The 11,442-nt window shown below is 43.4% G+C and overlaps 1 protein-coding gene across 1 annotated transcript in view; it reads right to left on the bottom strand.

Annotated features, from left to right (window-relative positions):
• Positions 1-467: 467 nt before the first annotated feature.
• The window catches only part of mms22l (MMS22-like, DNA repair protein), a 23,104-nt gene continuing 12,129 nt past the window's right edge, over positions 468-11,442 (bottom strand). The window contains exons 14-26 of the mRNA XM_086037982.1: positions 10,637-10,853; positions 10,233-10,522; positions 7,091-7,269; positions 6,727-6,877; positions 6,388-6,515; positions 4,617-4,753; positions 4,199-4,355; positions 3,955-4,100; positions 2,911-3,122; positions 2,634-2,800; positions 1,367-1,463; positions 1,095-1,262; positions 468-1,027 (exon numbers count right to left, since the gene is read on the bottom strand). Of these exons, the coding sequence (XP_085894108.1) occupies positions 952-1,027; positions 1,095-1,262; positions 1,367-1,463; positions 2,634-2,800; positions 2,911-3,122; positions 3,955-4,100; positions 4,199-4,355; positions 4,617-4,753; positions 6,388-6,515; positions 6,727-6,877; positions 7,091-7,269; positions 10,233-10,522; positions 10,637-10,853 (2,125 nt within the window). The 3' untranslated portion in view covers positions 468-951. The remainder of the gene's footprint in view (positions 1,028-1,094; positions 1,263-1,366; positions 1,464-2,633; positions 2,801-2,910; positions 3,123-3,954; positions 4,101-4,198; positions 4,356-4,616; positions 4,754-6,387; positions 6,516-6,726; positions 6,878-7,090; positions 7,270-10,232; positions 10,523-10,636; positions 10,854-11,442) is intronic.

The raw sequence follows: 11,442 nt of genomic DNA on the forward strand, positions 1-11,442 counted from the left end.
AATGAGGGATTAGTCTCCCTGATCATTGAGCAGCATAGATAAGTGAACAGTAAATTGAGGCAATGCATGAATTTTATAACCATCACCAAGTTTGAAGTAGTCCAACAGAATCTCACTGATGTGAGAAGAAAAGCAATGCAGTGAATTGAAGCTGGAAAATGACAGAAAAAGAGGCTTGGTGATTGTGGCAGACAGGAGTGAGCCTCTGTGATTAGGAGCAAACTCACACTGCAAAAAAATGCTATAGCCTGCAATGGGACATACTGTAACATACAATATTTGAGCCTTTACACACCATTTTCTCGCCAATAGGGAACTCTAAGCTTGACCACAGCCATCTTTACATGTGGAATTCAGAATTCCAACCCACGAGAGATATCCAGCACCTGAGTGTGTTCAATTCACAAATCATAACAAAACTCATCTGAAACTTGAATTACACATTTAATTGCAAATGACATGCTCATACAAATTCAAGTCTATACCTCATTTACAATATATACAGTATAATACAATCTGGTCATACACATACATTGCATGACTACTGAATGTGTAATTTCAACATGCATTAATAACCAGTATCAATCCAGTAGACTTACACAACTGCAGATTTCATCTTTTCTTTCTTTTGTGAAAAATACTTATCTAATATGATCAAACAAAATTGAGATTTTTTGGGGGCGCTAATGTATTGGAGCTCAATCATGCAAGTGTACGTAATGCTACAGTTTGGACCTGGGTTAAAAAAAACAAGTCAATATTTCAAATGGAACAGAGTTTTAGTCAATCCAGCATTGAGTAAATATTGTTGTGCTAAACAAATTTGTAATTGCATGGACATTTTTTTTGTTTTTTTCTTTGTAAACGTTTTTGTTGGTCAGAGAAAGAAATTTGGCAACAAAATATTATGACAGAAAGAGATGCCCCGCGCTGATTTTCGGTCTTGGCACTTTAGTCAGCTTCCAAACTTGTTATTTCTGCCCGCCCACTCTCCCCGAGAAGACACAACAGCTTCTTGTATTCACTTCTGTTAAAACAAAGAGGTACATTTGTCAAATAAAGCAACTATTCAGTGGATTCATGTGCTTGCTCACCTTAAGGTGGCGTTCTTGCCCAGTCCTCTCTTGTGTTCGTTGCTTCTCAGAGCGAGAGACAGGGTGGGAATAAGGGCTTCAACAACAGGAGGATCTAAAACAGCCACCGCCCCTAGAACAGTGTAAATCTGCCTGTCGTAGACTCCCTCATTCTCTGCGACAAATGACCTTGGAATATAAAAACGAAAACAGTAAAACCAAGATGTGGAGCCTCCCAAGTGTAAGACAAACACGCAAGGCTATGCTTACTGCAACACATTAATAACAATTACCTTAAGACTGATATCAGCTGTTCGCATGGTCCTTGTGCAGGCACCGCGGCACATCGCTCTACCACAAGTTGTACTGCATCTGTGCTTGTCTTCCTCACTGCAAAAGAACATCATGGATGGGACGTCAATATACAAATAAATTCCAGTTGACTGAGAAATAATTACACCATTTCGTACTTAATATGTTGACAACAAATGTATAGATTAAAAATACAGTGAAGTTCATGTGAGGCGGCACGGTGGTCGACTGGTTAGCACGTCCGCCTCACAGTTCAGAGGTCGTGGGTTCGATCCCGGCTCCGGCCTCCCTGTGTGGAGTTTGCATGTTCTCCCCGTGCCTGCGTGGGTTTTCTCCGGGCACTCCGGTTTCCTCCCACATTCCAAAAACATGCATGGTAAGTTGATTGGATACTCTAAATTGCCCCTAGGTGTGATTGTGAGTGCGGATGTTTGTCTCTGTGTGCCCTGCGATTGGCTGGCAACCAGTTCAGGGTGTCCCCCGCCTACTGCCCAAAGACAGCTGGGATAGGCTCCAGCACGCCCCGCGACCCTTGTGAGGAGAAGCGGTACAGATAATGGATGGATGGATGAAGTTCATGTGTTTCAATAGTTTAATTCAAACAGTGAAAGTCATCGTTTTTAATTTACTTTTTAGGGATGCCAATTGCTACCTAAATTTTATTTATTTTTTTAATATATTTTTGACTGTTTATATAACATACTAATTTCTTGTGATGAATATATTTTCATCAGCTCTAAACCAATCTTCCCCAAAATTCAAAAAAAAAATAAAATAAATAAAAAATAAAATAATAATAATAATTCCATCCATCCAATCATTCTTTACATATAGCGTTTCTACTGATGGTTGTTGCTGAGCTAGAGCCTATCCAGATATCTTTGGGCGAGAGGCAGGACATACCCTGGAGTGATTGCCGGCCAATCACAGGGCACACAGACAAACAACCATTCATACTCACAATCACATCAATGCACAAGTTATACAGAGGGGTCAAACTCATTTTTGTCACTGGCCACATGGCAATCATGTTGTCTATCAGAGGACCTTTATGACAGTACAAATCATAAAATGTATAATCACCTCAGACATACACAAAATTGACCCTGACAGAACCCACACAAGCACAGGAAAAACATGCATACTGCACACTAAGTTTCCCTCAATAATCAAATTTATTGAGAGGCACCTGTACAGGTATATTAAAAAATGGAAGCGGTTAACAAGTTCTAACCGACTGAACCTCACCCTGAGGGTCATTGACCAGCATCAAGCAGCGCAGTAGAGAAGGAAGCGGCAGAGCCAGGAGGTCTGGGTCTGAGTCGTAGTTGCGTCTCAGAAGTTCCAACAGGAATAACAGGACTGACACCAGGCGAGGGGGAGGACAATGACCTTTGAAATGAAGGAAGCTGTCGCTAATAGCAGAAAGAACGTTTGAACATTGTTAGAGCAGATTTTGGAAATCCATCTCAAACGGAAATGGGAGTTGAAATTCAAACTTAGGGCAGATTTCATTTGTACCTACCAGAGGACCTGCAGGATGGTCCTCCTCAGCGAAGCGCCAGGGCCATTTGGGATAGCCTCGCATGCCCCGAGAAGCACGGGATGATTGGCGATGCTGCCCAGTGAAGGTGAGGCGGGAAGGAAATGCTCAAGATATCTACGGATGATGGAGTGGAGCTGCTGCTTCAGGTGCACTCCTTGCGACGGGGACACACTAGAAGCCACCGACAGACCCTGCAGGGATTTTAATACAGGCATCATTTTCTCTGCTCAAAAAATATTTTGAATGTTAACATAAGACGGTTGGGTTTCCTGATTCTCTGATCGGAATATGGGAGAATATTTATCGGTAGGCATATGTGTATAAAAATACATGCCAACTTTTACAGTTTTCTTCTGCTGCTGTGTTTTCTGATGTGTGTGTACACTCCAAAAACAGTTGGATTAAAAATAACACCATTTTGGGTGAACAAAAAGACCGATCCACTACTTGGGTCAATTTGACCCAACCTTCTGGGTTGTTTTCGGAGAAACAAACCCAAAATTTGGTAGTTTTGTACAAAACAGCCAAAGTTTTTTTCAAAACAACACAAGAAGGTGGGTCAAATTGACACCATTAGTGGATGTGTCCATTTTTGACCCAAAATTGTGTTATTCTTAACCCAACTGCTTTCAGAGTGAGGGCGGCACGGTGCTCGACTGGTTCGCACGTCCGCCTCACAGTTCAGAGGTCGTGGGTTCAACCCCGGCTCCGGCCTCCCTGTGTGGAGTTTGCACGTTCTCCCCGTGCCTGCGTGGGTTTTCTCCGGGTACTCCGGTTTCCTCCAACATTCCAAAAACATGCATGGTAAGTTGATTGGACGCTCTAAAATGCCCCTAGGTGTGAGTGTGAGTGTTTGTTTGTCTCTGTGTGCTCCGCGATTGGCTGGCAACCAGTTCAGGGTGTCCCCCGCCTACTGCCCGAAGACAGCTGGGATAGGCTCCAGCACGCCCGCGACCCTTATGAGGATAAGCGGTATCGATAATGGATGTATGGATGCTTTCAGAGTGTAGATTGAATCCAAACCTGTAGATAGAGTGGCAGGCTGTTTCTGAGAGCTGTTTCTTGCTGAGTGAGGTTATGAGGGAGTAGCAGCCGATCCACAATGCGGAAGAGCAACTGCTGCGCTTTGGATGTGACCAGCAGGGGGCTCCAGTGCTTCACGACGCAGCCTGGCTCACAAGGTCCGAGAAAGACAGACAAACTGACTGTTTCCTGACCCTGCTGTTAACCATAACTATACTCCTGAATTGTGTCATGCGACTCTTACCGAGCACCCAATAGGCCAGCTGAATTCCTTTTTGATTCTTGCTGACCCAAGAGGGTTTTATATATTTCAGGACGTCTCCCATGTAGTCCAGAGCTCTGGTCACCATGGCTGAACGCTCGGACAAAACCTGCAGTGTGCTGTACACTCTGCCTACAGCCTGACACAAGCAAGAAGCAGATGAGCGAGTGAAAAGTTTGTAGGCCAGATGTGACAGAATACATCTCTCAAGACCTTTTATGTACGCGTTGTACATAAAAGGTCAGGTAGGAATTTCGACCAATGCGTATGCTTTATTTGTATGAGTCTTGCAGTTCACAGCAGGAGGAAATTCTGAGAGCGACTTTTCCTAAAATCTAAAGACATGCTTGGTTGCTTTAGCCACAGTAGAGCGCATCTATCAACGATGAGTCGGCGTTACCTTTACAAACAACTCCAAGGCTGAAGCGGGCACGGTGGCTGTGACACAGAGGTTGGCTTTCTGCAGAAGACTGTCCACCTCAGGAAGCATCAGCACTAGGCGGGTCAGTTCACGCAGCTGCTCGTCCATAGCGAGGCCTATAGGGGAAGTCGGGCACAAACACTTTGAACGTCATATCGAAAAACAAAGCTAACAAAATCTAAAGAAAAAAGGGAAAACAACCAGAAAAGAGAAAAGCCATCAGCTTGAATTGACTTTGCAAAGTAACCATTATAAAATGTCATGAAATCGTGCATTTCCTGGAAAATCTTGACAGACTTGTTGAAAAAAAATGAGGGAAAAAAAAAAAAAAGGAAATGGACCGAATACACACAGTACAATGCAAACGTTTTGGGCACCATGAGATGTATTATCAGGCTTTGTGAAAACTTGGTGAACGTTAACCCTAAGATGAGAGAAACTGAATTGTCCAGTACAAGACGACGGGAAAGAGAAATTCCAAGTCAGTCACCATAGTAACAGATTTTCTAAACCTAACCTGCTCGCTGACAGGTTTTGTATGCTAAACTTCATACACTCCTCCAACCTAAAACAAACATGGCTTGTCCGTTTTGCTGCAGTGCCATTGATACTGAGGTAGTATCAATTTTGGGTCAAAAATGGACACAGTCATTACATGACTGAGCGCATGTTTGGAGGTCCATTAATAACTCAGAAGAGGAAAAGTGCTGAAGTGCACAGGAGAATGCGCGAAGGGGCAGATTTGACAGAAAATGCCCACATTTTTGGGTTGCTCCACCCAGAGCATGTCTCGAGCATAAACGACAGATTTGAGTGGGCGGGAGCAGCCAGAAAAGCTCGCAGCTGCACACTTTTCTGACTTAAGCACACGAGAGAATATGGACATTTTTGGTCTACAAATAGATGACACAGATGTGTACATACAATTGTGTTCAACGGAGATTTGTTATATGGTGAATAAACACTTATATAATTGATTGTCCAATGTCAATTAGTATGAATATGATCTAAGTGAGGTCCAATCATGGCCGAGCAAAATCTTCCTAGCCTGTCTGAATGATATTTTTATATTTCATTTGAAGCTGCTTCCATGTAGGCTTCTCCATGCAAGATTGCACCTAAATGAATGTCAAATTTTATTCGTCAGTGCCTTTTCCCCTATACGCTGCGATTTGAAGCGTGACTAAGCATTAAGTAGGAATATGCAATAATCGGTCATTGAAACTTATATTGTTGCTCTTCGCTGCCACAGCAGTGTTGTTTTCTCCTGACAGAATATATTTTCATAGTCACTAAGTATACGCCTGAACTAACACCTCCAATTACAAGACGGAATTAAGTACGTAAGTTGTTTATTTGTAAGGTTTTTTTCCTCTGTTGCCATGGTGAATCAACATATGGTCGCAATATCGATCGCTTTTGCCGTGGGGAGACATATTGAAGTATTATTATTAAACTATTTTACATCCACATTGTAACTCTCAGACCATAGCAACGTTTTGTCCATAACATGACTTCTATCCATTTTGTAATTGGTGACTTAGGGCAAAGAACAGACTGGGCTCGAACAAGGCATTTACGAATGGGGCGTTGAGTGGGAATTAAAACCACATCAGATGCACAAAACAGACACAGACTCAGAAGCTTTGTGCTTCATGAAGTACATGACACAAAAAGGAATAATTGATTACTAAAAAAAACAGAGTAATATTGCAGAAGGAATGACACCTTGGAGGAAAAACTGCTTTACCTGCTCTGCTTTCAGATCCATCAAAGTGTTGCTGTAAAACACATCGGAACCAGGTCCTGACTGACATACTTTGAGCTGAAGCAGACACGGTGATGCCACGATCGCCGCTGAGTGAAGACATCAGCTCTCTGAGAAAGACATAGATCAACAAAGGTCTTCTAAGGACCACAAGGAAACATTATGTTGCAGCATACAGTGAAGCCAGGAATAACAAACATGGTGCAAACCACAGATGCACACTTCCTGGTTCTCTGGCGTGAACAGTCATTAGTATGTGACAGACCAGATCGCAGGCGATTTTCAAAAAGCAAGCTTTGCTATGGACACAGCGGGTAGTACCTGTTTTGGAGAAGATGCGGAAGGTAGCGCGTGACAAGAAGTGGATGAACCATGTCATCCCAGCCAAAGTATTGCATGATGGACTGAACTGGATTGGGTTGAAGGTCCTGGGGGGCAGAGGCGGGCAGCTCCAATGCCAGAAGAGTGAAGCCTGAGGGCATTCAATATTGATTCCGAATCTTAAAGGTGCCCGTGTGTCGGCTTGAACATGCAAGATCTGTGCGCCATCTTCAGTTTTACCTTCCTCACCCTTCATTTATGAAAAATACTTCAAAAATGTAATTTTGCCTCAACTCTTCTCTGAGCTTGTTTTTCAGCCTGTAGTTACTTTTTCTGCCCTGATGAGGGGAACATGGATACTGACCTGCGGCCGCATCTGCCAATTGGGCCGGCGGCGTCTGAGAGAGGCGTAAATTGCGGAGGAAGGGGAAGAAGTGGGCCCAGAGCGCCGCTGCTACCGCTAGGTGGGGCTCTCTCACAACATTGTTGGTAGTCACCCGGGTCAAGGTGGGTCCTGACTGGACACAGCGTTGATGTGCCCGTCTGGAAAAACACAGATAAACAAATCTGGCCAATGCAAAACTCAAACCTAGTGTGCAAGATTAAAGCTCCCCACAACCCCACCTTTTTTTTTTTTTTCTTTCTTTTTATTATTAATCCTGTTTCTCCACTGTTCCTCTCTCACTGCTTCTTAAGTGTTTTCTTTCTTCCCTCCTGGGGGATTACTGGGGGCTGCGGTGTGCTGCGGTGTGGAGCAGCAGAGTGTAGGATGAGATCGGGAAGGAGAAGAGGATATTATGGGTATAGAGGGGGAGCCTAGTGCTGATCCTCTGTACACACAATGTACTTTGGCTCTTCTGGCTCATCCCTGGCCCTAGCCGCAGCCTCACGAGCAGCCCCACAGTGGCTGGCATTAGCCCAGATAAGCAGCTGAAGAAGCTGTAATCTCATTTAGACTGGAGGTGATCCTTCTGTCCCCCTCAACTGCCCAGATGGGGGTGCGGGGAAGCGGGGCTGGAGGTGTACAGCGAGCACAGGGTAGGAACCCCCCCTCCCTCACACGCACGCTATCCCATATCCCATCCCCATCTGTACACACACGCACACACACATTTCACTTCTTCCCTTCCAGCAAGGTTGCATCTAATCCAGAGAGAGCTGAGACAATCGATTAGACTCTGAATTCATTAGCCTCGTTACTACTGCGGAATGGGCCTTTCACACCCATCAGCCCTCATTGTACAAGGCATCGTCAAAGACCAGACTTAATCCTGCTAACTGACATTCCTTACAAGGTGTACCCGCAAACACACGCGCACATTAAACGCAGTGCCAACACAAAGACACCGTTTGATCCTCTCTTCCACCTATGCACTTTATAAACTCAGAAGACAAGTCACAACCTCCTTTCACTGTCACCCAGCACAGACACCCCAGAGTGTTTTTGATTTGACTTCTGAGATGTGCCCCACATTCTCCTGACAACAAGAGGCTAGATTTCAAGTGAGAGGTTGTAATGACATCAAAGGAAGGCCTGCCTTCGATGAAGCCAAGGGCTGTGGAGTTAATTGGTTGTGTTGAGACAGATCCAACAGGTTGTGCCACTGCCAGCTCACCTCATCAACCAGCGGCACCCCCCACACCTTACCACAGCCGAGAGACATGGGCAGGAATAAAAGTGAGGAATTAGGCTTGGGACTGGCTTCTTGTATAAGTGCCATCAAGGGTGAACACTCGGACGCTCCACTTCCTCAGCCAGTGGCACAATAATCATCTTAATGTGTGCAGATTCCACGTGTTTCTTAATGGGTATAATGATGCACCTGCTAAATTTGCCAGTCAAAAGAATTACCACAATTAATAATTAATTGTAGAAAGAGATAACCACAAAGATAAACCAAGAACCGCCAAGCTTAAGGATTATTTTTAATTTGGGGGAGTTGGGGGTAACACAAAAAATATATATATTTATTGTTGTTGTTAAATGGGCCAGCGTAGGCCGGCCCATAGTACAAAGGACCTCTGGGATTTCTCTTCTCCACTCACGCCTTGGCCATTAATGTGCAAATGTGTGCCCTCCTAACCCTGTGAGGCGAGAAGAAAAGTTAGCGAATTAGGTGCGCTAACAACATCCTGTGTTATGGGAGCCCGACCCTGAAATAAGAGAGTAATACCGAGGTTAGCTTTCACTTTTAGTGTGTGTAGGTGTACAGCTTTGTGCGTACACTTTGGGATGTAAACACTAAAGAAATAAAGGAGTAAACTCGTCATAACCAGTGTGTGTGTGTGTGTGTGTATATATATATATATATATATATATATATATATATATATATATATATATATATATACACAGTATATATATTATATATATAATATATATAGTATATGTATATATATAATATATATAGTATATGTATATATATAATATATATAGTATATATATATATATATATTATATATAGTATATATAATATATATAGTATATATAATATATATAGTGTATATATATATATATATATATATATATATATATATATATATATATAATATATATGGCAAATTTGTTGTAAGAAATCATTTTTACAATTACTTTATATGGACATTTCGGCACCGAGAAGGAACCAAATACTTAATTTGCATCTCCATCTGAGAAGGTTTTAGGAACCCTGTAAATGAATCCCATCATTCATCTAGTTTTACCTCTGCTACATCTCAGTTGTGACTCTCACCTAACCCTGAGTCCCAATATGTAACTAGAGCTCGTGTCCTACAGGTGAACCTGCCTTCATGACCTTCAGGCTAGCTGCATCTGAACACACCAAGCGCAGCGCTGCTGTTCCCATGACCACCAAACGATTCTGATGGAGTCCCATGAGCATGTAACACTACTCACGACTCATTTGTTGAGAAGGACCTGCAGGTTGTTTGGCTTCCTGAGCCCAACAGATGTCCATACAAAGACGTGTGTTTTAACTATAACTTCTTTCAAATTGGTGCTCGAACCCAACTGATTTATCAGTGGATGATTAATCAGGTCGATCATAGTGTATCACTGATAAATCGAAATCGGTCAATATATAACCAGTCATGCTCCCGTTAGTCTGTGCTGCAGGCGTCTGTCCCCAAAATCCCATCCTCATCAGGTTTTATGCAACACAGGCATAATGGTAGGTAGGCATTTATTCACCAGTCCCTTTCAGACCAAATCCATTAATTGTGTCCAATAGCACAGATAATTATAATAATGTGTGGTGACATCAGTGACAACATCTGAGATAACGACGATTGCTTTCGCCACAAAGGGCCAGGAGCAGTAGCAAAACTTTCTGGTGGCATTCCACCTGATATGCCTCTGATACTATTTCAAAAGCTGCCAAATTCTCTGGGAGACTTCAATCCCGAGACTTCAATTTACATAGGCGGCTAGTGTGAAAGGGGCTAATGTTGTGAGAGAGTAGTTCAGTGGGAGAAAAAAAAATCCTGGGTGATGTTTACTATCTCACCTGAGCTGGGCGAGGACAGTCTGCAGAAAGCCAAGTACAGAGTTTAGTTCGGACTGACGGCAGGCTGGCAGCAACCAAACAAAGCCTTCATTGAGAAGCTTTTCCTCTGATAGGTTGAGCCTGGTGCTTGTTTCGAACACTTCAGCCACCCCCTCCAGGTATGATCCAAGAGGCCCCCAGAGGGCAAGTTTACGAGACATCTCAGTAGTTTTATTGTAGAACTCCTTAGCGATATCATTGAAAGATGTGGCCAGCCCACTAGCTAGGGGGCCAAGATCCAAGCCTCTCTCCTAGATCAAATAACACAAATGTCAAAAGCTCTTGCACAGATGAATCAAATGCACTGGATTAGACCGTGCTTGAAAATTAGTTTTCAGCTTTACTTTTTGGATTATTGAACATACCTGAAATAACAACACCAGTGCCAGCTGTCCCCTCCACACCAGTGTGCGGTGTCCTGGGGGGCAGTCAGATGGCAGGAAGCCCAGCAGCTCACAGGTTTTACTGGCAACATCCTCCAGCTCCACCTTCCTGGCAACCACCAGAAACAGTAGCAGGAAATTCATGAGCCCGGCCTCCGTCAGCTCCTTCATCTTCTTTGAGGAGAATTTAGAGCAAATCCTGAAAAAGGAAAAGAAAGTGATAGGAAAAGAGGACAATTAACACAATGGTTTATAGTGAAGTTGTTTATAAGATATTTTAAAGAAATGAGTGCAACATTAAAGACAGAATTTGCTCATTTAAAAATTCTACTTAGTTCCATTTAGAATCACTTCAGAGGTAGCGTGCCCTTTTTTAGTCTGCAGTGATTAAAATCGGAGGTGGGCATTTTACTAAATTTTGCTGGTCCGTCATCCGTCACCAGCCTGGGTACCCGTACGTCATTCGTCAATCCGTCATTTTTCATAACAAACCGAATTGTAATCGCCAGTTGGTCAGTCCATCAGTCAGTTAGTCCGTCATTTTTAAAAAGTGTCCCGTCAATCGTCAGCAGAATAGGCGTCCGTCAATCTGATGGAATGCCCACCTCTGACTAAACTTTCTACTCCCATGATGCTCTCTACCACCTGCCTCCATCCCCCCTCACAGCACCGAGGGGGAAATCTGGGATGTCTGGCCAGCCTTGCGAATATGTGTGTGTATTTGTGGGGTGGGAGGTTGCGGGCATAAAGTGGGAGAGGGAATAAGAATAGCGAAACCCCCAGCATTC

Source organism: Filicampus tigris, chromosome 8, assembly GCF_054856515.1.
Source record: "Filicampus tigris isolate MCC_2025a chromosome 8, RoL_Ftig_1.0, whole genome shotgun sequence".
Classification (NCBI taxonomy): Eukaryota; Metazoa; Chordata; class Actinopteri; order Syngnathiformes; family Syngnathidae; genus Filicampus; species Filicampus tigris.